Raw genomic sequence first — 26,616 nt, 5'->3', positions numbered from 1 at the left:
GGCATTCTATGTAAAATGGAGTTACTTTGGTTTGCTCAAACATGGCATTCTATGTAAAATGGAGTTCATTTGGTTTGCTCAAACATGGCATTCTATGTAAAATGGAGTTACTTTGCTTTGCTCAAACATGGCATTCTTTGTAAAATGGAGTTACTTTGGTTTGCTCAAACATGGCATTCTTTGTAAAATGGAGTTACTTTGGTTTGCTCAAACATGGCATTCTATGTAAAATGGAGTTACTTTGCTTTGCTCAAACATGGCATTCTATGTAAAATGGAGTTACTTTGCTTTGCTCAAACATGGCATTCTATGTAAAATGGAGTTACTTTGCTTTGCTCAAACATGGCATTCTATGTAAAATGGAGTTACTTTGCTTTGCTCAAACATGGCATTCTATGTAAAATGGAGTTACTTTGCTTTGCTCAAACATGGCATTCTATGTACAATGGAGTTACTTTGCTTTGCTCAAACATGGCATTCTATGTACAATGGAGTTACTTTGCTTTGCTCAAACATGGCATTCTATGTACAATGGAGTTACTTTGGTTTGCTCAAACATGGCATTCTATGTACAATGGAGTTACTTTGCTTTGCTCAAACATGGCATTCTATGTAAAATGGAGTTACTTTGCTTTGCTCAAACATGGCATTCTATGTAAAATGGAGTTACTTTGCTTTGCTCAAACATGGCATTCTATGTAAAATGGAGTTACTTTGCTTTGCTCAAACATGGCATTCTATGTAAAATGGAGTTACTTTGCTTTGCTCAAACATGGCATTCTATGTAAAATGGAGTTACTTTGCTTTGCTCAAACATGGCATTCTATGTAAAATGGAGTTACTTTGCTTTGCTCAAACATGGCATTCTATGTAAAATGGAGTTACTTTGCTTTGCTCAAACATGGCATTCTTTGTAAAATGGAGTTACTTTGCTTTGCTCAAACATGGCATTCTTTGTAAAATGGAGTTACTTTGCTTTGCTCAAACATGGCATTCTATGTACAATGGAGTTACTTTGCTTTGCTCAAACATGGCATTCTATGTAAAATGGAGTTACTTTGCTTTGCTCAAACTTGGCATTCTATGTAAAATGGAGTTACTTTGCTTTGCTCAAACTTGGCATTCTATGTAAAATGGAGTTACTTTGGTTTGCTCAAACATGGCATTCTATGTAAAATGGAGTTACTTTGCTTTGCTCAAACATGGCATTCTATGTAAAATGGAGTTACTTTGCTTTGCTCAAACATGGCATTCTATGTAAAATGGAGTTACTTTGGTTTGCTCAAACATGGCATTCTATGTAAAATGGAGTTACTTTGGTTTGCTCAAACATGGCATTCTATGTAAAATGGAGTTACTTTGCTTTGCTCAAACATGGCATTCTTTGTAAAATGGAGTTACTTTGCTTTGCTCAAACATGGCATTCTTTGTAAAATGGAGTTACTTTGCTTTGCTCAAACATGGCATTCTATGTACAATGGAGTTACTTTGCTTTGCTCAAACATGGCATTCTATGTACAATGGAGTTACTTTGCTTTGCTCAAACATGGCATTCTATGTACAATGGAGTTACTTTGCTTTGCTCAAACATGGCATTCTATGTACAATGGAGTTACTTTGCTTTGCTCAAACATGGCATTCTATGTACAATGGAGTTACTTTGCTTTGCTCAAACATGGCATTCTATGTACAATGGAGTTACTTTGCTTTGCTCAAACATGGCATTCTATGTACAATGGAGTTACTTTGCTTTGCTCAAACATGGCATTCTATGTACAATGGAGTTACTTTGGTTTGCTCAAACATGGCATTCTATGTACAATGGAGTTACTTTGGTTTGCTCAAACTTGGCATTCTATGTACAATGGAGTTACTTTGGTTTGCTCAAACTTGGCATTCTATGTAAAATGGAGTTACTTTGCTTTGCTCAAACATGGCATTCTATGTAAAATGGAGTTACTTTGCTTTGCTCAAACATGGCATTCTATGTAAAATGGAGTTACTTTGCTTTGCTCAAACATGGCATTCTATGTAAAATGGAGTTACTTTGCTTTGCTCAAACTTGGCATTCTATGTAAAATGGAGTTACTTTGCTTTGCTCAAACATGGCATTCTATGTAAAATGGAGTTACTTTGCTTTGCTCAAACATGGCATTCTATGTAAAATGGAGTTACTTTGCTTTGCTCAAACATGGCATTCTATGTAAAATGGAGTTACTTTGCTTTGCTCAAACATGGCATTCTTTGTAAAATGGAGTTACTTTGCTTTGCTCAAACATGGCATTCTATGTAAAATGGAGTTACTTTGCTTTGCTCAAACATGGCATTCTATGTAAAATGGAGTTACTTTGCTTTGCTCAAACATGGCATTCTATGTAAAATGGAGTTACTTTGCTTTGCTCAAACATGGCATTCTATGTAAAATGGAGTTACTTTGCTTTGCTCAAACATGGCATTCTTTGTAAAATGGAGTTACTTTGCTTTGCTCAAACATGGCATTCTTTGTAAAATGGAGTTACTTTGGTTTGCTCAAACTTGGCATTCTATGTAAAATGGAGTTACTTTGGTTTGCTCAAACTTGGCATTCTATGTAAAATGGAGTTCATTTGGTTTGCTCAAACATGGCATTCTATGTAAAATGGAGTTCATTTGGTTTGCTCAAACATGGCATTCTATGTAAAATGGAGTTACTTTGGTTTGCTCAAACATGGCATTCTATGTAAAATGGAGTTCATTTGGTTTGCTCAAACATGGCATTCTATGTAAAATGGAGTTACTTTGCTTTGCTCAAACATGGCATTCTATGTAAAATGGAGTTACTTTGCTTTGCTCAAACATGGCATTCTTTGTAAAATGGAGTTACTTTGCTTTGCTCAAACATGGCATTCTTTGTAAAATGGAGTTACTTTGCTTTGCTCAAACATGGCATTCTATGTACAATGGAGTTACTTTGCTTTGCTCAAACATGGCATTCTATGTACAATGGAGTTACTTTGCTTTGCTCAAACATGGCATTCTATGTACAATGGAGTTACTTTGCTTTGCTCAAACATGGCATTCTATGTACAATGGAGTTACTTTGCTTTGCTCAAACATGGCATTCTATGTACAATGGAGTTACTTTGCTTTGCTCAAACATGGCATTCTATGTACAATGGAGTTACTTTGCTTTGCTCAAACATGGCATTCTATGTACAATGGAGTTACTTTGCTTTGCTCAAACATGGCATTCTATGTACAATGGAGTTACTTTGCTTTGCTCAAACATGGCATTCTATGTAAAATGGAGTTACTTTGGTTTGCTCAAACATGGCATTCTATGTAAAATGGAGTTACTTTGCTTTGCTCAAACTTGGCATTCTATGTAAAATGGAGTTACTTTGCTTTGCTCAAACTTGGCATTCTATGTAAAATGGAGTTACTTTGCTTTGCTCAAACATGGCATTCTATGTACAATGGAGTTACTTTGCTTTGCTCAAACATGGCATTCTATGTACAATGGAGTTACTTTGGTTTGCTCAAACATGGCATTCTATGTACAATGGAGTTACTTTGGTTTGCTCAAACATGGCATTCTATGTACAATGGAGTTACTTTGGTTTGCTCAAACATGGCATTCTATGTACAATGGAGTTACTTTGGTTTGCTCAAACATGGCATTCTATGTACAATGGAGTTACTTTGGTTTGCTCAAACATGGCATTCTATGTAAAATGGAGTTACTTTGGTTTGCTCAAACATGGCATTCTATGTAAAATGGAGTTACTTTGGTTTGCTCAAACATGGCATTCTATGTAAAATGGAGTTACTTTGGTTTGCTCAAACATGGCATTCTATGTAAAATGGAGTTACTTTGGTTTGCTCAAACATGGCATTCTATGTAAAATGGAGTTACTTTGGTTTGCTCAAACTTGGCATTCTTTGTAAAATGGAGTTACTTTGGTTTGCTCAAACTTGGCATTCTATGTAAAATGGAGTTACTTTGCTTTGCTCAAACATGGCATTCTATGTAAAATGGAGTTACTTTGCTTTGCTCAAACTTGGCATTCTATGTAAAATGGAGTTACTTTGGTTTGCTCAAACATGGCATTCTATGTAAAATGGAGTTACTTTGCTTTGCTCAAACATGGCATTCTATGTAAAATGGAGTTACTTTGCTTTGCTCAAACATGGCATTCTATGTAAAATGGAGTTACTTTGCTTTGCTCAAACTTGGCATTCTATGTAAAATGGAGTTACTTTGGTTTGCTCAAACATGGCATTCTATGTAAAATGGAGTTACTTTGCTTTGCTCAAACATGGCATTCTATGTAAAATGGAGTTACTTTGCTTTGCTCAAACTTGGCATTCTATGTAAAATGGAGTTACTTTGCTTTGCTCAAACCCATCACTGGTGTCTGGCCAATCACCTAACCAAGAGACCCGCAGCAGGGTGGGGAGGTAAGTCCCCTCTCGGCTAACTCACAACACTTTGTAGGAAGTGTGTTTGCAAGTCGGTGCCTCTGTGGGGCGGGAAAGCACCGAGCCCAAGAACCTCTCAAGTCCGCTCTCTGCCCCGAGCAGAAGAAGTGTGTGTGTGGGGGGGGGGGGTTTGCAGCAGTGGGGAGAGGGAGGCTGCCCTGACCAGCAACTGTATTGTTCCAGGAATGGGGAGGCTTCCTCTCTTCATTACGGATCTCTCTGCTGCGCAACAGGAAGTTGGAGCGCAAAGTCCAGCCTCTATGCAAGCCTATGTGCGGCTGTCATGCGCTGATTGGCTCTTGGGGGCCGAATGTGGGCGCCTAATTGTGCAGCGATGCCCAATTGTAAAAAAACGTGTCCGCCAGGCAGCTGGGCGCGTCTCTCAGGTTTATACCGCTAGGTACTGGGCGCGCCAGCAGCGCTGGTTTTCCGTCAAGGGTGGTTCTGCTTCCTGCGACCATCCTTCGTTTGCCTGGTTTGTGGTTCGGAGGAATCTGTTGGCCCTCAGGTCACACGACTGCTTCCAGACGGAAAGCGCCACACGGGCTTCGGCTCTGCTACTTGTTGCTCATGCTGTGGAAGGAGTCAGATCTCACCCCTGGTGAGTCGCGCAGGGAGCGGGCGGTTGGCAAGCTGGAATTTGCAAGCAGGCAAGCTTTAGCCACTTGCAAGCAGGCAAGCCTTAGCAACTTGCAAGTGGGCAAACTTTAGCCACTTGCAAGCAGGCAAGCTTTAGCCACTTGCAAGCGGGCAAGCTTTAGCCACTTGCAAGCAGGCAAGCTTTAGCCACTTGCAAGCAGGCAAACCTTAGCAACTTGCAAGCGGGCAAACTTTAGCCACTTGCAAGCAGGCAAGCTTTAGCCACTTGCAAGCAGGCAAGCCTTAGCAACTTGCAAGCAGGCAAGCTTTAGCCACTTGCAAGCAGGCAAGCTTTAGCCACTTGCAAGCAGGCAAGCTTTAGCCACTTGCAAGCAGGCAAACCTTAGCAACTTGCAAGTGGGCAAACTTTAGCCACTTGCAAGCGGGCAAGCTTTAGCCACTTGCAAGCAGGCAAGCTTTAGCCACTTGCAAGCAGGCAAACCTTAGCAACTTGCAAGCGGGCAAGCTTTAGCCACTTGCAAGCGGGCAAGCTTTAGCCACTTGCAAGCGGGCAAACCTTAGCAACTTGCAAGCGGGCAAGCTTTAGCCACTTGCAAGCAGGCAAGCTTTAGCCACTTGCAAGCAGGCAAGCTTTAGCAACTTGCAAGCAGGCAAACTTTAGCCACTTGCAAGCAGGCAAACTTTAGCCACTTGCAAGCAGGCAAGCTTTAGCCACTTGCAAGCAGGCAAGCTTTAGCCACTTGCAAGCAGGCAAGCTTTAGCAACTTGCAAGCAGGCAAACTTTAGCCACTTGCAAGCAGGCAAGCTTTAGCCACTTGCAAGCAGGCAAGCTTTAGCAACGTGCAAGCGGGCAAACTGTAGCAACTCGCAAGCAGGCAAACTTTAGCAACTCGCAAGCAGGCAACTTGCAAGCTTGCAAACTTTAGGTGCCAAGTGCCGCCCGGAGCTGAGCAAAGGGGGGGTGGGGTGCCGGGACCGGGGGAGACTGCTCTTTGTGGACTGCTGGCGGGGGGGGGGGATTTTTTTTTTCACCAAAAAAAGTTTTTCACCAAAAAAACGTTTTTTTGCCAAAGACAGGGGATCGGGGGGGGCACTTTTTGGCGCCCCCCATGTGACTCCAGGGAGTGGCTCCCAGGGCATGTGCCCCCCCCATCGTTACGCCCCAGCTGACAATAATCCTGCCGAGCAGGTTTGTATTATTGCGTCCATCTAACAGATTGGAGGAATTTGGGACAGAGAGTGTGTGGCCTGACTAGGATCACCAAGTGCAGGGGTGCCCAATCTGTGGTCCTCCAGGTGTTGCTGAACTACAATTCCCATAATTCTTAGCCACCCTAACTTGTAGGGGAGATGATGGAAGTTGTAGTTCAGCCACATCTGGGGAACCACAGGCCGAGAACCCTCCACCTTCTGAGTTTGTGGCAGAAGTCCGATTTAGACCAGGGACCTCCTGGCTTGCAGCTTGGTCTCATAGCCATTGTGCTACACCTGCAAATATCTCTTGAGGGGGGACCAGTGTATCACTAGCGGCTAGTCTTGAGGGCTATGGGATACCTCCAGGCTCAGAGGTAGGAGGCCTCTGAATACCCGTTGCAGGGGAACAACCACCACAGGAGGGCAGGCATGCCTTGATCTTCTGCCGGGGGGCTTCCCAGAGCCATCTGGTGGGAAACAGGATGTTGGACTAGGCAGGCCCTTGGGGGCTTCCCCCATCCGGGATGTTTCCATCTGTGCCTCAGGAGACACAGACTGCCCAAGGCAGGTCCTAGCATCAGGCTCTAGGTTCAAAGTCCAGGAATCGCTCTTCGCCACATCTGCTTTTCAGGAAGCAAGGTCGCAATAAAGACCCCAATTGCACCCATGTCCTGCCATACCACAAAACATTCAGATATTGTTACCTGCTACTGACCATTCAAATACTCGGACACTCGGATGGTGAAGGAGACAAGTTTATTTGACCACAGCGCTGCGGGCGGGACAGGGTGCCTCTCGGCAGAAATCTCCCTAGAACCGCGCCCACTTACAGGCTAGCAAGAGTTTATAAGGACTTCTCTCTAGGGATGTGCATAAAACCGGTTCTCCCGGTTCGGTTCGGATCCGAACCGGGTCCGAACCGGACCAGGGTGGTTCGGTTTTGGTTTTGCCGAACCACCCCCCGGTTCGGTTCGGATCCGAACCGGTTCGGATCTCAAAAAATAGCTGGTTTGAAAGGGGACCTTGTGTTCTACCTGCCACCCAAATTTCAAGTCGATTGGACCTTCCTCTGATTTTTGGCGATTTTTTAAAGTTTTAGTGACTTTGGGGCAGTTCGGGGGCATAGCATGGGATCTGGGCAAAAGGAGTGGGGTGGGGTGGTAGTGCCTAATGGGTGCAGGCTACCACCCCAATTTCAGGGGGATTGGGCAAAGGGCTGGTTTTTGGTAAATTTCTGAAAAATTCATGTCTTTGGGGCAGATTGGGGCAGATTGGGGCAGAAAGTGGGGGCTGGGGCAGAATAGTGGGGTGTGGTGGTAGTGCCTAATGGGTGGAGGCTACCACCCCAATTTCAGGGGGTTTGGACAAAGGGGTGATTTTTTGAGAATTTTTGAAGTTTTAGTGACTTTGGGGCAGTTTGGGGGCAGAAAGTGGATCTGCCCCAAAATAGTGGGGTGGGGTGGTAGTGCCTAATGGGTGGAGGCTACCACCCCAATTTCAGGGGGATTGGGCAGAGGGCTGATTTTTTGAGAATTTTTGAAGTTTGGGTGTCTTTGGGGCAGATTGGGGGCAGAAAGTGGATCTGCCCCAAAGGAGTGGGGTGGGCTGGTAGATAGTGCCTAATGGGTGGAGGCTACCACCCATCCCCAATTTCAGGGGGATTGGGCAGAGGGGTGAATTATGGTGAATAGAAAAGGTGTGAATTCTCATTCTATCATAGCAAATGAGATATTTTTCAATTAAACAACTCTCATGACCCCACTTTCACTTTTTCACACTTTCCTTTACTATGAATAATATGAGGAAGTAATCAATTTAGCACACTTCACCTTATGAAGACAAACCTCATACAAATAAATTCACCATAATTCACCCCTCTGCCCAATCACTCTTAAATTGGGGATGGGTGGTAGCCTCCACCCATTAGGCACTATCTACCAGCCCACCCCACTCCTTTGGGGCAGATCCACTTTCTGCCCCCAATCTGCCCCAAAGACACCCAAACTTCAAAAATTCTCAAAAAATCAGCCCTCTGCCCAATCCCCCTGAAATTGGAGTGGTAGCCTCCACCCATTAGGCACTACCACCCCACCCCACTATTTTGGGGCAGATCCACTTTCTGCCCCCAAACTGCCCCAAAGTCACTAAAACTTCAAAAATTCTCAAAAAATCACCCCTTTGTCCAAACCCCCTGAAATTGGGGTGGTAGCCTCCACCCATTAGGCACTACCATCACACCCCACTATTCTGCCCCAGGCCCCACTTTCTGCCCCAATATGCCCCAATATGCCCCAAAGATATGAAATTTTCAGAAATTTACCAAAAATCAGGCCTTTGCCCAATCCCCCTGAAATTGGGGTGGTAGCCTGCACCCATTAGGCACTACCACCCCACCCCACTCCTTTTGCCCAGATCCCATGCTATGCCCCCGAACTGCCCCAAAGTCACTAAAACTTTAAAAATTCACCAAAAATCAGCCCTTTGCCCAATCCCCCTGAAATTGGGGTGGTAGACTCTACCCATTGGGCACTACCACCCCACCCCAAAATTTTGCCCCTGTGCCCCTTTTTACCCCCCCGAATCGATTCGGATTCAGATTCGGATTAAATCCGAATCCGAACCAAATCAAGGGTGATTCGGGTGACCCAGATTCGGGCACAAAACAGAACAGGGGTGATTCGGTTCGGGTCCGAGCCAAATCACCCGAAATCCCAAATTGCACACCCCTACTAAGCACACACACAGAGAAGAAGCAGGAGGCGGAGTGTGGATTCTATGATAGCATATTAGAGTGGATTGATGGTGTCTCATTGAAAATCTCATTTGCTATCATAGAATCCACACTCAATACCTCAGAAACAAGAGAACCCTGTACCCATGGGGGTGCCCCTACCAGAGATCCCTGTACCCCATGGGTTAGAAACCCATGGGGGTGGTTGGCACCCTATGTGCACTACACCACCACTTGCTCTGGGCCACCCCAGCACCCCCATGTGCACTTATAGGGCTGCTGAAAGCTCCATTATAACTTATTATGAGGAAAAACCTTAAAGACGCATAAACTTCAAAAATCACTTAAAAATCGCCTCTTTGCCCAATTCCTTTCAAATAATTCTGATAGCTTCCTTGCCCACCCTAGGAACTACCACCCACCACACTGCACTCTACGACACCCCTTTCCCCCCGACGTGAAGCTATACATTTGCTGCAATCCTAATTATTCTCTATGAGGAATTCAAAAACACTTAACAATTCACCAATAATCAGAGGAGTGTCCAATTGCCTTGAGATTTTTTGGGTGGTAGGCACCCATGCCTGTCTACCACCCACCCTGCTTTTGTGCTCCTAGGTCCTCCACAACAGGGGATATGGACTGGTTTGGGTCCCATTATACTCAATGAGAAAAATAATTAAAAATATTTCAAATATTCATAAAAAATCATAGGGGTGTCTGATTGCTTCAGGGTTTGCATGGTTGTTGGCACCCATGAGTGCTCCACAATAAGAAATAATGGCCTGGTTCGGGTCCCATTATATCCTATGAGAGAAAAATAAAAATATTTTTCAAAAATTCATAAAAAATCGTACGAGTGTCCGATTGCTTTGGGGTTTGGGTGACAGGTACCCCTGGGTGCCAGCTACCATCTGACCAATTTTCAGCTTTCCGAACCAATCCGAACCGATCCGAACCGGTTCGAAACGAACCACCCCCAGTTCGGTTCGGATTCGAACCGAACCAGGGGTGGTTCGGTTCGATCCGAACCTCCAAACTGGAACCGGTTCGGACCCGAACCGGTTCGGATCCGAACCGGTTCGCACATCCCTAGTGGCTTCTCCAAGGTTGCAGACAGGAGTCTCTTCCAGCTCTATCTTGGAGAAGCCAGGGAGGGAACTTGGAACCTTCTGCATGCAAGCGTGCAGGTCCTTTTCCCAGAGCAGCCCCATCCCCTAAAGAGAAATAGCTTACACATATAGTCTCCCATTCAGATGCAACCCAGGACAGACCCTGTTTCACAAAGGGGACAATTCATGCTTGCTACCACAAGGTCAGCTTTCCTGGGAGAAGAGCTTCACAATAGGGTGTCACAAGCTGGGATGGGATTCCTTCACAGGAGGCAGCCCCGGTCCTTGCAGGAACATGCACTCCAATGAGGGAAGGGAAGGACACCCCTGTCTAAAGGGGGACAGCAGGCTACTCGGCAGCTGTTGTTGCTGCTGCTGCCAGGCAACATATAATGGTGTCACCCTTTCCAGATTTCTGGCTGGAATTGCAAGCATCCCCCCTCCCCAACATGATATTTCATGAGCTAAGAATGCACTTGGCCAAGGCACAGTGGTATCATCCGCATGGACATGCTTTGAGCTCAGCTGCATCCTGACAGTTCCTTTTTAGATTTCTGTCCAATCCCAAATGGACTCCAGTTGTAGGGGAGCAATGGCAGATGTGTATGCCTTCATTTCCTTCTTCTGTGTTTCCTGGAGGCATCTGATTGGCCACTGTGGGAAATGAGATGCTGGACTAGATAGGCTTGGCATGATCCAACAGAGCTCATCTTATGTTTTTGTGACTTTGGTGGTGAACACAATCATTCTTAAGTGCCCTCTCCCACTTAGCAAGGCTCATTCGACTCCTTGGTTTAACAGAGTTGGGGAATTGAGATGAAACAGCTAGAATTTAACGAAAGTGAAGGAAGACTTGGTGTGAATCCAGTCAAACACACATAAGAGCTTGTTATTGAGCCTAATCTATGGCAGGTAACAAAGCAGCAATACCCTGACTCCGTGAATCATAACAATGGAATATCTCTGTCCATTGCAAAACGCTTGAGCAGGTGGTTGCTACTACTTTAGGCATTCTTGTATGAGACTATCTAGATCATTTCAGCCTCGCTTTGGACCAGGTTTTAGCACAAAAATTTGCTTAATCCTTCTGGATAGGTTCATATTTGCAGCTGGAAGCATTGCTTTGCAGCAGTTCCCCATATATCCGGAGGACTAATTCCAGAAGGTGTTGCTGGGCGACTACTACTTAGATGCATGGCTATTATGCTGTGGGATCCCATAAGGTGCCACCTTCCTTACTCCATTACTATTAAAAACTGCTGAATAAGATCATTGAGGATTTGAAATGAGCTGCCATCAGTATGCTGATATCACCCAGGTCTACTTTTCCTTTTCATCACATTCAGGTGAGGCAGTGTAAATGCTGAATTGGTGTCTGGGTCAGTAATGGACTGGATGGGGGCCAATACATTGAATCTCAATCTTGCCAAGACTGAGCTGCTGTGGGGACATGGTTTGTGTGATCATGGAGTGGCTGTTCAACTTACCCCAAAGAATCAGGCTCAGAGCTTGGGGGTGCTGATTTATCCAGCTTTGCCAGGCGGCTTTGCACACAGGGCTTTCAGTTCAATTCTGCTCTAGAATGGAGTGTGCCAGTCCACATATTAGTTGCATTTACCCCGAAGTCCCTGTGGCCGATCAGGGATCAGTACAGACAGGACTCTGTTTTCCCCCGAATCAAGGCTGCACATTCTGGCTTAGCCCAAAGTATGTCCAGCTTTAAAAAAAAACAACCTCTAGCTTCAGCAGCTTTTGGGGGGGAAACCCGAGGCTTCTATTATGCCCCGTCGCTTCCCCCTTGATGTGTGGAGTGGCCATGCCAGTAATTCAGCGTTTTTCAAAACTCAGTGAAGGGGAGTTTGACAGCTGTGTTGGGTATGTTGTGAGGGAGAAATTCCTGAGTTAAACACAAGCACAAACTGCAAAATGTGAGCCTTCCTGTGCTTTTTACAAAGGTTTAGATATGCTGAATAGAGACTACAGCAAGCTTCAATGTCCATGCTTCTAAAATAACCGGAGCTTGCAGTAATGTATTCTGCTAGTCCCATTACAAAGGCATTGGATAATGCTGCTTGGCTTCAGGAGTCTCGAAGCCTGTTGTTAGGCTGCCCTAGAACAAGAGTTGGGAGGTCCAGCCCATTCTTTTTACTTTATAGTGCCAACAAGGAAGTGTTCTGGGTTTAAGATGTCCTCTCGCCAGCAGCCAGCTAACCAGCTGGGGTTGGGGGCAAGTTTGGCGACTGGACTCTCTCTCTCTCTCTCTCTCTCTCTCTCTCTCTCTCTCTCTCTCTCTCTGTCCCAGACTAGTGCAGCTGTTTCTTTCTAGGGATGGCTGAATTGAGAGCGGTCAGTGCCGCAACAGGTGGACAGGTTTGGGTTTTTTGCCAGCTTGTAGCCGGGCATCTCTAACCTTTTTGCCAGCACACACCTGGTTAGGAAAACACACCCAGAATGTAATATTCCCTTTGTTTGGTTCCATCAGTCCCATTAGCTCCATCAGCCCATTGCTGCCTGGTAAGATCAGCCATTCATCTCTCTCCCTGTGTGTGTGTCTGCATTTTGTCTGGCTCCCCTTTCTGCCTCTCTGCTTGCGCTCCACCTTCGTAGCTCCCTCTGTCTCTCTGGGGAAACCAGGAGCATAGCGCCCCCCCCCCCACACACCATTCTGTGTTAACCAGCAAATGTGTTGCTGCTTTCTGCTTGTGATTGAAGCGTTGCCACCCCCTCTCTGGTGTTGGGCTTTTTGTGCAGAGGCAATTGGAGCGGCCAGGACTCAATCCCAGATCTTGCCAAAATGCTGTGAGATTGGATGATGAGGCTAGGGAAGGCTGAGCATGGTCAGAAGCAGGGCAAGGGGCACCAAAGGGTCATAAGTGAGCTGCTAGCAAGCCATGTCCCCACAGGGAAGCTTTTGCGGGGGTGGGGGTCAGATCTCATTGTGCAACCCAAAGGCTCCTGGCCAGACGGGTCTCTCACTGCCACCTCCTTTGGATAGTGCTTAGTTGAGGATCAACAGGCTCAGTCCTCTGTTGGATCCAGTTCTTGACACGCCAGGATAATGCAGTACTGAAAATGCAGTAGCTGCAAACTAATGCACTGGTTTCTGCTTTAAAATTCCCTGCCTCTTAAATGGTCTGGGGTGGGGGTGGGGGGACATGAGGTGATGAAGGCAGTCACTCACAAAGGCAAGGCTTGGCAACTTGTCATGCCATTCTTCCATAGCTGTCAAACTAAAAAAACAAACAAAAAACCTCTCGTCTCCTCTGTTGTGACTGGTTGGAAGAAAAACCCGGAGCAAGCCGGTGGGAACGCACAGGAACAAAATCTGCCAGGGATTGCGGAGAGGAGCCAACCCTATGTGAACTGTCCATTTTATCTCCCAAATTAAACATCTTGTGAATCTGCTGTGAAGCAGATTTGCTCTTCAGATACCCCAGGGCATGAAGGCATGTGTGAATAACTTCCAGGGGAAGCCCAAGTAACATAGGAACATTGGTATTTGACTTATACCAAGTCAGGCTATTGGTGTATCTAGTTCACCATTGTCTAAACAAATGGGCAGTGGCTTCTCCAAGGTTGCAGGCAGGAGTCTCTCTCAGCCCTATCTTGGAGATGCTAGGGAGGGAACTGGGAACATTCTGCATGCAAGCAGGCAGAGATGCTCTCCCACAGAGCTATGGCCCCACCCACTAAGGGGAATACCTTAAAGTGCACAGATGTAATCTGCCATCCAGGGTGGACCCTACTTAGCAAAGAGGACAATTCATGCTTGCTACCACAAGACCAGCTCTCCTCCCATTGTTTAAAAAAACCCAAAAACGTTGTTGTAGTAAGAACTAATCTGCCTACTTTCCTTTCCCTATCCCTACAACTGGTCTAAATTTGATCCAAATTGGTTAGGCAGTTTACACGTTAGCCCACTTGCACCTCAGATGTTCACGTATCTGCCTCTTGAATTGGGGTGGATGATATCATCACAAACTATGCTTTTGAGGTGTCCCTATGTGTCTCTACAACTTTACCAAATTTGGTCCAAATCGGTTCCTCAATTGCACCTCAAATGTTCATGCATCCACCATCTTGGATTGGGGTGGATGACATAATTACAAACTAGGCCCTTGAGATGCCCCTGTGTGTCCCTACTCCTGTAGCAAATCTGGTTCAAATCAATTAGCTGGTTCACAAGTTAGACCACTTTCGCCTCAAATTTTTACATATCTGCCATCTTGAATTGGGGTGGATGACATTATCACAAACTATGCTGTTGAGATGTCCCTATGTGTCCCTACAACTGTATCCAATTTGATTCATATTGGTCCAGGCATTGCAAAGTTGATGGAGTGCAAGGAGACCACACACACACGGAATGCTGGGTGAGCTCATAAGCCTACTGGAAAGTAGGCTAAAAACTACAGAGAAGTCTGAAAACTCTGTAACTTGAAGCACTTTTCACCAGCTAAGGCTGATGTGACAACTATGACCTCTTCTGGACAGAGAGAGCCTGGGCATAGTTATCCACACCCTGGTAACCTGCAAAATCAACTTCTGAAATACATTATACTCTGAAGACTTCTCAGGAACATCAGTCAGTTCAGCATAAAGTTGCTAAGTTGCTAACTAGGACTGGTCCTAAGAAATATATCATGCCTGTTCTGAAACAGTTTCACTGGGTGCTGTCCATTTCAGACCTCAGTTCAAAGTATTGTGCATAAATGGCTCAAGACTTGGGCACCTTTTCCAATGCCTGTGAACTAAGATCTCCACCAGAAACCTTTCTCCAGGTGTTGTTGCCTTCTGAAGTTAGGCAAGTGACCACTGTGAAGAGGATGTTTTCACGGTTTACTCTGGTTATGGAACATTTTCTCTAGGGAGGCACCCACTCTTGTGCTGCTGTTGACTCAGGGCAAATAACATTTTGTTTTTGATGGAGGAACAGGAGGTAAGATACAGTGTGTAGGCTTCATGAGAAATCTGTGGTGCAATACTGGGGTGTGTGTTTTCTTGAAGATCTTTCCTCTAACAGGGCTGCTCAACTCCTGCAGATGTTGGCCTACAATTCCCATAATCCCTGGCTATTGGCCACTGTAGCTGGGGATTATGGGAGTTGTAGTTCAAAAGCAGCTGGGGGGCCTAAATTGAGCTGGCCTGATAAGAGCTGGAATCTGTGTGTTTCCAGGCCCACAGGTGCTGCAGAGGAGTGGGGGCTGGAGGAAATAAAAATGGCTGACAGCCTTTGGCTTAGGGAATTAGCTATATCTCCATTATTAATGGTCATACAGTAGCCATTCGTATCTCAAAATAAAGGTAATTTTATGCTTTTTATTTATATAAAGTGCAAATTGGGGTGGGGGGTGGAATTAATTTCCCAGCCTAACCTGATTCTGGAGATGGAATATCTGGCTTAGCTTGGATACCATTTTGCCAAACGATGCATTGGTAATATGCCCATAGTGTGGCATGTTAAAGAGCAGACTGTGTTGGAGGCTGAGCCTTCTCAGCAGTTTTCTCCTGGAGCAAAGCCCATTGGATCAGCATCCACCCTACCCAATCTCAGTTATCAGCATTTTAGACCCAGCCTTCGGGTCCTTCTTTCATGAAGACTTGGTTCCAGGGATAAGGCATTTTTAGTGGGGGCACTGCCATTTTGGAATTCCTTCCCTTGCGAGCTTAGCCAAGGCCCAACCCTCCCTGTTATAAGCATGATCTTAAAACTTCCTTTTTATATGGCTTTTAATTAGTTGGTTTTATTAATTTTTTAGCTCTGCCTGCTATAGTTTTATTGGTTTTTTTTGTCATTATGCTTGATTTTATGTGTTTATATATTATTATTGTTTTTAACACTTTTAGCCATACTAAGAGCCCCTGGTGGTGCAGTGGTAAAACTGCCGCCCTGTAACCAGAAGGTTACAAGTTTGATCCTGACCAGGGGCTCAAGGTTGACTCAGCCTTCCATCCTTCCGAGGTCGGTAAAATGAGTACCCAGAATGTTGGGGGCAATATGCTAAATCATTGTAAAACCGCTTAGAGAGCTCCGGCTATAGAGCGGTATATAAATGTAAGTGCTACTGCTATTGCTAAGGACATTGTCCTAAATGGCAGGCCACAAATATATTAAATCAATTAATCAGTCAGTATCACTGGCCATGTTAATGTTATATTGGCTTCTATTTTCCAGGATCTGTGCAAACTACTCACACTTAATGATAGGCAAACTCTCCTTGGCTCACCTCAAAAAGCTTTTTTTTAAAGTGTTCCTGTGAATATTGGGGGAAAGGGGTTTTGTTTTGTTTTGAGAGGAAAACCCGTTTTTTTAAAAGCCCACATGATTTTAGCACACTGTCAGCACTACCCACAAAAATTTATGCCTGGGAAAGGGGAGAGGTGGTTAAAAGTACAAATCCCATGCATCCGAGCAGGAAATTACCCCCTTATGTTCAGGGTCATCATTTAGAACAGGGGTGCACAACTCAAATACCCTGGTAGGCTGGAACCAACCATGACTTGGTATGCAGGGGTTGAGGTAAATTTGCAGCACACTAATGATCGCATTGAAAGTATTAAAAATATTAATGAAAACAATTATTAGTTAGCCATAGCATGAGGGAGGGAAGAGGAGGCTCCTAGCATTCCTCTTCCCTGTCTCCCATGTACTTTCAAAGCTTGCCAAGGTCAGTTTTGAAAGGGGGCTGAACCCACCAGATCCATGGGGCAAGATGGCATTTTACACCTCAGCACAGACACCATCATACTTTGGGGCCCCCTGGGGCCAGCAGAAAAGTCCCTGTGGGTTGGATCTGGCCCCGGGGCCTTACATTGTGCAGGCCTGATTTAGAAGAACTTAAGAGCGGGCAGTCAGGCCTCCCCTGTCTCTAGTGAGGCCTCCCCTCCCGCTTCTTAAAGTGAGGGTTTTATTATTATTTATTTGGGAAGGGGGGCTGGCAAGAATAAAGGGATAAACCTGCATTTCAAGCTGGGCCATCTTAAAGGAGGTTGGGGGCCTGTTAAAATGGGATGAGGCTTTTTGAACTGGGGGAGCATATTTCAAGCTCCCCCAGTTGTAAATTCACCCCCATCACTACTTGTTATGAAGATGTCACACAAGTCTGCAAGAGGAAGTATAATGGGCACCATGAGAAGGCTGATGTGTAAAAGCTTGTTTGTTTACAAAGTTTATATATCCTTTTTCCAAGTAGTTTACATAATAATAGGAATGAAAAGATAGTTCCCTGCCTCAGCCTAAAAAGAAACAAGAGAGAAACCAGCAACAGGGAGAGAGACTGCTGAGCTGAATAGGGACAGTAGCTCTCCCCGTACTATTTTTATTTATTTATTTATTTACTTACTTACTTACATTTATATCCCGCTTTTCCTCCAAGGAGTGGTGTACATGGTTATTTTTATCCTCACAACAACCCTGTGAGTTAAGTTGAGCTGAGAGATACATGACTGGCCCAGAGTCACCCAGTGAGTTTCATGGCTGAATGGGGGTTTGAACTCGGGTCTTAGTCCAACTCTCTAACCACTATGCTATGACAGGGACACCACTTTTAAAGGTGCCTCTTTGTCCACTTATCAGGGGAAACCGTGTTTTATAAATCAGTTCATTACAGTAGTAGCAGCAATGTCTCATTCTGTCATTACTTTATTTCAAGCACTTTACGACTTTTACATTTGTCCCAGAAGGCTTTGTTCACTTCAGCAGATGCCAACACCACTGGCGACAGGTTTCAGTATGTCTCCCTGTCTTTCTCTCTAGGTACTGAACCATCTGCTGCATTTGAAGTTCACGAATAATATGGGAGAGCAAGTGGTTTTTGATAGGTTTGGGGACGTAACAGGGAATTACTCAATTATCAATTGGCACCTGTCACCAGAGGACAGCTCCATAGTGTTTGAGGAGGTTGGACACTACAATGTTAACGCCAAGAATGGAGAGAGGTTATTTATCAATGAAGACAAGATTTTGTGGAACGGATTCTCCAGAGAGGTAAGATTGGTCATCCTGAGTTTACATCATATTTACCATACAACTCTATGGGTCCACAAACTTGAGCTGAAATTCTCCTTCTTGTAGCCACTGAGGCTCCATTTTCTATGCATCCCTTCTGTATCCATTGTCAGGTAAGAATGTTTTGCAGGCGAGGATCAGCAGGGAGGTGTATGTGTGAGAGAGAGAGTGAGAGAGAAGAGTTTTTATAGCAACCCTTCCCCTCCAGCCCTTGACATGGATACTGCATCCTAGCCCAAGCCACAGTCTGGCATCCTTTTGAAATCAGTACTGACTGCCTTCTTGTTCAGTTGGCTGGTTTTTTAAAACACGTTTTTCCTGTGGCAGAGTATGTTTAAAGGTTTTCCCTGCTAGTCACCAGAAAGAACATTGTGGCAATGCATGTTTCTTTTCTGTTTTTTAAAAAAGAGCTTTGTCAATCCCCTATTTATCTGAATCCAGGACTATGTTTTTTCCAAGTTTTTTGATTTTAGAAATTGGGGTGGGGGGCTGGGATTTATTTATTTATTATTTATTATATTTTCTATCCTGCTCTTCCTCCAAGGAGCCCAGAGCGGTGTACTACATACTTAAGTTTCTCCTCACAACAACCCTTTGAAGTAGGTTAGGCTGAGAGAGAAGTGACTGGCCCAGGGTCATCCAATAAGCATCATGGCCTAATTGGGATTTGAATTTGGGTCTCCCCAATCCTAGTCCAGCACTCTAACCACTACACTACACTGGCTGTCATAAATTGAGTCCTCTTCCTTTCAGAAAAATACAGGTATCGCCTGTATTTAACCTGTATTTTTAAGGAGGTCATCTTAAATTCAGAATTATCTATTCGAGTAAATATGAGTATTGCTTCCTTGCTTTTGATTGCAGAATTAAGAATGACAAAGCTTTGGATGGGAGGCAATCTTCCCTATTCCACCAATCTATCTCATGCAACTAGATGTGGTGCTATGAAGAGCTTGTAGAGCAAAGAAAGAAAGAAAAACCATCAGGAGGGATATGCTTTGCAGAAACCCTGAGGATTAATCCCTGGTTAAAGCCCTCAAAAGAAAGATCTCCTATATACCATTTGTCTCTGGGTAAATTTGGGTAGTCTATCAACAGACCAGTCACATGAACTTTCTTTCTATTGGCAAAAGCTGTTAAATGATGAGAAGATGACGGGTGGTAGTATGGAGAGGCAAGTTTATGAAGCAATGCTTAATTCTCATCGAGGTGGGAAACCTGTGTCTGGAATGTTCAGACTGCCAGAGAGTGCTCATGTGACTAATGTTCCTCCATACGAAGGAAAAAATGAAGCTAGCCCATGTAGAACAGACTAGCATGACAAGGAAAAGGCTAAGCCAGAATTCTTCTCCCTGGATGCTAATTTTCTATCCACGGGGCGGGGGTGGGGAGGGCGGAATATGCAACAACTTAGTCCAGTATAATTTTATGATCAAATGTATTCTCAATCTAAGATAAAACAAAAGATAACAATTGGAAATCACATAAATGAAACTAAATATGTTGCATTAGAAGAACGGTGAAGTCCATTGTGTAGAGAGTAGTCTGTTACAAAGAAGTCCACACATCCACAATGGTGACCCAGTGACCTCCGTTTTGATGTTAGTCTTTATCAAATGGAGAACAGTCTTCGAGAAGTGACAACACTAGTTCAAATGCCCCCAAATCCAATTTTAATATGTACAGCCATCTCTGTTACTTCTAGAAAATTCACAGAGAACCAAGTTCTTATAATATTCGATTAAGGTACAAAGCTACATTAGTAGAATATTACAAAAACTTGTAACAAAGCTATGTTAGTAGAATGCTACATAATGAAGGCCAGTAGAGCCAGTTTTTGCTTCCCTGAGCTAGCGGCTTTTTGTTTCCCTGAGCTCGCGTGGACCGGCTTTCCATGGATGTCCTGGCCCTATATCTGCTGGTAGAATGACTGCAGTCAGCTCATTATCTTAGGCTTCTGCTTGGGCACTTTTCTGCTTGTGGTATCAACTCCTGCTCAGAACTTGAATATGAAGTTATTAAATTTGGAAGTGAGATACATGTTAGACTTAATGGTGAATACATTTTTGTATTCTCAGTAATCTGCCATGATCTGCTATGCTCAACTGTATATAAATTATGCGAGCTGGATTTAACAGAGAAATAAAAGTAGGCGACCAGCTTGTATTTTTCCTTTAAACCTGTTGGTCTCCCTGTTCCCTCCCTGCCCAGGGATCCCTTTTGAGCAGCAGGAGAGAGTTCCCGCTGTTTCTTACCATCTTCATATCCAAGTGCAAATGAGAGAAGACCTGCTTCTCTTCTAAGCCCTCTGCCTGTGTGTCAGAAAGGATTTGAGAGGGGGTTGGTGGCAAGCACAAAAATGGCTGGCTGGTGAGCTAAGCCTAAATTTGTGGATCCCTGTACCTAGTTGATAAATTTTCACTGAGAGGTAAGGCACTTCCATGTCATTGTTGAAGTGCTAGTAACTTTCCACCTCTAGACCACTAACCGCTCTCAGTGTTGACTTCTGCCTTCATCTTGTAGCTGTTTTGTAAATGTGCAAGATCTGCTATTAGGTTTGTATGTCATTTTCTGCAAAGCCACAGCAAAGAGTACTAGGGTGGTCCAAAACAATGGATTTCAACCCATCCACTCTTTCACCCAATAACAGAGGAACATGGGGCAGCAGCATCCTGAGGTAGGATCACTGCCTGGTGAGTGCATGAATGGGTCCTGAGTCCCCTTATCGAAGATGTGCGGCTCTGCCTCGTGATCATGCCTCTCTTACTGTAACCAGATGGTTTTCATTCCTGCAGGTGCCATTCTCTAACTGTAGCAGAGACTGCTTGCCAGGCACAAGGAAAGGCATTATTGAGGGACAGCCTACCTGTTGCTTCGAATGTGTTGAATGCACGGATGGAGAGATCAGTGACGAGACAGGTATGTAAGAAAACCTGAGTAAGAAAAGTGCTCTCTCTTTTGCTTAGAAACATTCCCTGAGATGGAGTCAGAAATCTTGTCTTGAGATCCTTCTGAGAAGAGTTCATGGCCAAAAGATTTTGGCAAACATTGCTGCATTCACCGCTGCCAGTCTGTATAGACAATACTGAGCTAGATAGACCAGTGGTCTGACTCGGTATACGGCAGCTTCCGATGTTCCTATGTCTCCCCAACTCCAGCTAAAGATCACTGTTACGTTTTATGGACAAGAGACAGGCTTATTTGCCATAGTAGAACATATCCAGTAGAACAGTTCTTAAAAATGTTTTTGTTTTTTATTTTAATGCCTGCACCTCTTTATACTGCTTTGGCACTGTCTCTTCTTCAGCCAAGTCCCAATTCTCACTGGTGGTAGACCTGTGCCTGGGATGTAGTGATTCAGGTTGTAGGTAGAAGGCTTACATGATTGAATGATTCTTCATACAGAGAGTTCTCTGCACAGAGAAAACTAATATGCCAAGGAGAAGACTGATTAGAAAACTAGCATGACAGGGAGAAAGATCTGAGTAGCCTTCTCCCAAACATGCTAATTCTCTATGTGTGAGGCATTTTGTATGGAAGAACTTTCAATCATGAGAGCATCCACCCCTGCAGCTGAAGTGGTACAGCCCAGGCTAAAATTTACCACCTCCGTGAGAAGTAGGCCTGGCACTGCCTTGCAGTTGTTCGAGATTCTTCGGACTCCATATCTGTGGTCCCAAGTGAGGGAAGGGAACAATTCACAAAAGACAAAGGTTTCCTCTGTCAGTTACTGCTAGTAACACAGAATACCCAAATGCATCATGAATGATATTTCTGTTCACAAAGTACAAATGATAACTCAGCCGTTTCAGATTTTGTGGCCCCTCTGTGCTAGATCACACTGATGGCTATAACTGGCACCCTTGTGCTCTATTTGTAGTGGTCTGCATGTGACCAGTCATTAAAGCTGTTCTCACAATTACCACTCACCTTAAGTGGCACAGCAGGGAAATGCTCGACTAACAAGCAGAAGGTTGCCGGTTTGAATCCCCGCTGGTACTATATCGCTGCCTGCAGCAGCGATATAAGAAGATGCTGAAAGGCATCATCTCACACTGCGCAGAAGGAGGCCATGGTAAACCCCTCCCGTATTCTACCAAAGAAAATCGCAGGGCTCTATGGGCGCCAGGAGTCAAAATCGACTTGACGACACCCTTTACCTTTACCTTACACAATGACCACTAGGGTAGGAGAAGCTTCTGAGCCTAGTTCCGATGCTCCCAATTGACCATCAGGAGGATTCTACAAGCAAGATAGGAGGAGGGGCAAATGTTCATCTGAGAGCTGGCATGGAGGTGGGCAGCAACTTCAGAGTGAGGGTGGAGAGGATGCACTTCCCATGCTGTCAGTCTCCAGACCCACCTTGCAGATGAGCATTTTCTCCTCCTCTTACCTTGCTTGTAGAATTCTCACAATGCCCAATCAGGAGTGAGCTCAGCTCCCAAACTAGGGTCAGAGGTTTCACCTATCCTCGATATCGTTGTGAGAACAGCCCCTATGATGGGGTAAGTAGCCCGTACATAACCCTCGTTATAAAACCGACAAAATAAGTAAGACAAGTGAGACTCAGTGGTGCGCCTCAGCCCAATATTGTGGCTTAGCCAGGCCGTCCACTTCATGTGGCACAAAGATCATTTGAGCTGTAGGTTTAAGGAATTGTGTATTTAAACTTTTTTATTATTTATTTATTTATTTATACATTTATCTCCCACTCTTCCTCTAAGGAGCCCAGAACGGTGTACATGGTTATGTTTATCCTCACTACCACCCTGTGAGGTAGGTTAGGCTGAGAGTCAGTGATTGACCCAGAGTCACCCAGTGAGTTTCATGGTGACTGTCCCAATGTGGTGACATATCACTGTCCCTATGTGGTGAATGGGGATTTGAACTTGGGTCTCCCTGGTCCTAGTCCAACACTCTAAGCACTGCACCATGCTGGCATCCATTTGGCATTGGATGCAGGGTCATTGGGGGCCTAGTGATCATAGTGAGATCAGCTCTGCTAATAAGGGCCAAAGGGCAAAGCTAATACAACCCATTAGCAGGGCAATACATCAGCCACTACGAGTGGCTTGTCACTTTCTCCTCAATACAGCTGCCACAACAACATCAGCCATCAGCAACATCTGAGAAGGGTTCCATTCTGCTCCCTTTTCAGGCATTTTAATGGAAAACTTCACTAAAATTTGAAGTTTTGCCATAAGAGCAATATTCTCCTCCTCTGTTGTGAAGAAACAAGAATGGGGACAAAATATAACAGTGTACAGTCCTACCCATAGTTTATTTTGGGCATGACCCACTAGGAAGTTCTTCATTGTCAACCCCATTGAAATAAATAGGGGCTGTTCAATTGATTTCAGTGGGACAACCCACTTCATGCATAATCGTGCAAAATTTCTTTTTGATGTTCTCCACCAGAATGTTTTATGTCAATAACACACAAGGGTTGTCCTCACAATCAGAACTAGGGCAGGACAAACGCCCTACCCTAATTCGAGAACTGTGGGCGCTCCCAGTTTTCAGCCATGAGTTGGTTAAAAGCTAGGTCGGAGGAAGGGAAAGTGATTGTCTGGGAGGCGGGTGCAGGCTCCAATGGCATCCTCTTACCCAGCATATTACCTAGATAGGAGGAAACATCATAGGAGCCTGCGTCCGCTCCCCAGATGATCACTTTCCCCTCCTCTGACCTAGCTTTTAACTCACATATGACCAAAAATCGGGAACAAGCCTATGGTTTCCTGAAGGTGATGCAACGCACTGCTGTTCAGGCATCTCTTCTTCTAACCTATAGTCTCTTGTCTTTTCAGATCCCAGTAATCGTGAGAAGTGTTCTGAAGACTCCTGGTCCAATGAGAACCATACTGTTTGCATTCCCAAGCAAATCGAGTTTTTGTCTTGGACAGAGCCATTTGGCATTGCTCTCACTCTTTTTGCAGTGCTAGGCATTTTCCTAACCTCATTTGTCCTGGGAGTCTTTACCAGATTTCGGAACACACCCATCGTCAAGGCTACCAACCGCGAACTTTCTTACCTTCTCCTCTTTTCCTTCTTGTGCTGCTTTTCCAGCTCCCTTTTTTTCATTGGCGAACCCCAGGACTGGAACTGCCGCTTGCGGCAGCCGGCCTTTGGCATCAGCTTTGTCCTCTGCATCTCATGCATTCTGGTGAAGACTAATCGTGTCCTCCTGGTCTTTGAGGCCAAGATTCCCACAAGCCTCCATCGCAAGTGGTGGGGCCTTAACCTTCAGTTCCTCCTGGTCTTCCTCTGCACTTTTGTGCAGATAGTCATCTGCGTCATCTGGCTTTATACAGCTCCCCCCTCCAGCTTTCGCAATCATGAGCTGGAGGATGAGATCATCTTTATCACCTGCAACGAAGGCTCCTTGATGGCACTGGGCTTCCTGATTGGCTACACCTGCCTCCTGGCTGCCATCTGCTTCTTCTTTGCTTTCAAGTCCCGCAAGCTGCCTGAAAACTTCAATGAGGCCAAATTCATCACTTTCAGCATGCTGATTTTCTTCATTGTCTGGATCTCTTTCATCCCAGCCTATGCCAGTACCTATGGCAAGTTTGTTTCTGCTGTGGAGGTGATCGCTATCCTGGCTGCCAGCTTTGGGCTCTTGGCTTGCATCTTCTTCAACAAGGTCTACATCATCCTCTTCAAGCCCTCGAGCAACACCATCGAGGAGGTGCGCTGCAGTACCGCTGCCCACGCATTCAAAGTAGCAGCCAGGGCCACGCTGTGGCGCAGCAACGTGTCTCGCAAGAGGTCCAACAGTCTCGGTGGCTCCACAGGCTCCACCCCCTCCTCATCCATCAGTAGCAAAAGCAACCATGAGAACCCCTTTGCCCAGCCAACTCCTATTGAGCAGCAGCCGCCGCCGCCGCATGGATGTAAGCAAAAAGTGAGCTTTGGAGGTGGGACGGTCACTTTGTCGCTGAGCTTCGAGGAGCACCAGAAGAATGCAGTAGCCAACAGAAACGCAAAGCACAGGAACTCTTTGGAAGCCCAAAACAGTGATGATAGCCTCATGCGGCATAAAGCACTGCTTCCTCTGCAGTCCAGTGAGCCACTAGGCACCGAGCCCAATTTCCAGGCACCCTCAAATCAAGACACCAATGCACAGGAACCAGTATTGGGAGAAACCAAGGAAGGAAGACAGAACTTAGAAGAAGAGCAGCCTCCCTTGTCAGCCACATACTTGCAGAGTTTTGTAGGCAGTGACTCTGTCATAGAGAATACCATCCATTCTTAATCAAGGAGGGACCAATTCCCCCTGCTTTTCTCCTGAATGGGGAAAAGGACTGGAAATGTCTGTTCCACAGCCGACCGCTTCTATTAGAATCAGCAGAGTAAACTCACCTCCAAAGGAAGCGGGGGGGAAGGTTTCAGAAATGTGTGTCTAGTGATCCTTTTCATGAAACTCTGAGTTAGTCCATTGCAACAAATGTGTTCAAATTTTGCCTTTGTGCAAATTGCTCAAGTCCAACATTACTAGGCTGACGTATTCTTGTGCAGTGTGTCAGCCAACGGTTCTGTGCTGGAAGAACCCTGGCGACTTACAGCATTACGCATATGCTGGGAAGGTGTATTGTACTGACACAGTAGTGCCAGTATCATTAAAACAAGGAGAGGGGAAACATGCTATCTACTATAATCCTAACCCTGAACATTCTGCTGGTCACAAAATCTGCCCATCTATCAAATTTTCCTGAGATTTGGTATATCTAAACTAGCTGACAAGTACCACCACTTCTCCAAATGCCATGAAGATCCATTGGGAAATGGCCAAGTTATAGCAGTTTGAACATGTGTATGGGGTTTTCAATTGAACTTTCATCATTCATAACAAATCCTCTCCTCTCCTCTCCTCTCTTGTTCTTCTAATTGTATATAAAGCTGGGAGTCATCCACCTAGTAGTAAGACCCAACAGCAAAATTCTGGATAACTTCCCTCAGTAGTTTCATGTGGTTGCTAAAGAGCATGGGGGACAAAATAGAAGCCTGTGGGACACCATAGGCCAATGGCCAAGGCATCAAGCAGAAGTCCTCCAGCACCAGCTTCTGGAGCTAACTCTACAGGAAGGAGCAGAGACACTGAAAAACAGTGCCCTCTATCCCCATTCCTGTAAGGCATTCCAGAAGGAACCAACTCCTTCTGTTCCATTCCCAGCATGAGCATCCTCTAGAGCAAGGTGCTCAACTTTGGCCCCCTTGCAGATGTTTGCCTAGAACTCCCATAATCCCTGGCTATTGGCCACTGTGGCTGGGGATTATGGGAGTTGTAGTCCTAAAGTGAGCAGGCCTGCATTAGAGCATCCAAGGCCGTTTCAGCCCCCAAACCGGGATGGAAGCTGGATTGAAAGGAATTGAGATAACCAGTTTCTTCCAGGCACCCCGGGACTGAGTCTACATGCTCAAGCACCTTGCCCAAGAATGGAAGATTGGAGACTGCCCAATAGTTGTCCAAGATCTACAAATTGTGCAGAATGAGGTGATAAACTGAGCTA

General features: G+C 45.1%; 1 protein-coding gene across 1 annotated transcript; it reads left to right on the top strand.

Moving 5' to 3' along the window:
- The first annotated feature begins 5,023 nt into the window (after nucleotides 1–5,023).
- On the top strand, nucleotides 5,024–25,953 carry LOC128336250 (extracellular calcium-sensing receptor-like). The gene is made up of 4 exons (XM_053275611.1): nucleotides 5,024–5,062; nucleotides 17,855–18,085; nucleotides 20,902–21,025; nucleotides 23,914–25,953. The coding sequence occupies exons 2-4, from the start codon at nucleotides 17,894–17,896 to the stop codon at nucleotides 25,359–25,361; spliced, it is 1,764 nt and encodes a 587-aa protein (XP_053131586.1). The 5' UTR covers nucleotides 5,024–5,062; nucleotides 17,855–17,893; the 3' UTR covers nucleotides 25,362–25,953.
- The last annotated feature ends 663 nt before the right edge of the window (nucleotides 25,954–26,616 follow it).

Source organism: Hemicordylus capensis, chromosome 12 (genome assembly GCF_027244095.1).
Source record: "Hemicordylus capensis ecotype Gifberg chromosome 12, rHemCap1.1.pri, whole genome shotgun sequence".
NCBI classification, from domain to species: Eukaryota; Metazoa; Chordata; class Lepidosauria; order Squamata; family Cordylidae; genus Hemicordylus; species Hemicordylus capensis.
Note: the sequence above shows the minus strand (reverse complement) of the source record. Positions and strands in the feature narration are given on the sequence as shown.

What these genes read in the sequence shown, in the direction of transcription:
- LOC128336250 (XM_053275611.1), top strand. Translation starts at nt 17,894, where the DNA reads ATGGGAGAGCAAGTGGTTTTTGATAGGTTTGGGGACGTAACAGGGAAT. An exon ending in GGAACGGATTCTCCAGAGAG is followed by an intron (nt 18,086 to 20,901) that starts GTAAGATTGGTC and finishes TCATTCCTGCAG; the next exon opens with GTGCCATTCTCTAACTGTAG. An exon ending in AGAGATCAGTGACGAGACAG is followed by an intron (nt 21,026 to 23,913) that starts GTATGTAAGAAA and finishes TTGTCTTTTCAG; the next exon opens with ATCCCAGTAATCGTGAGAAG.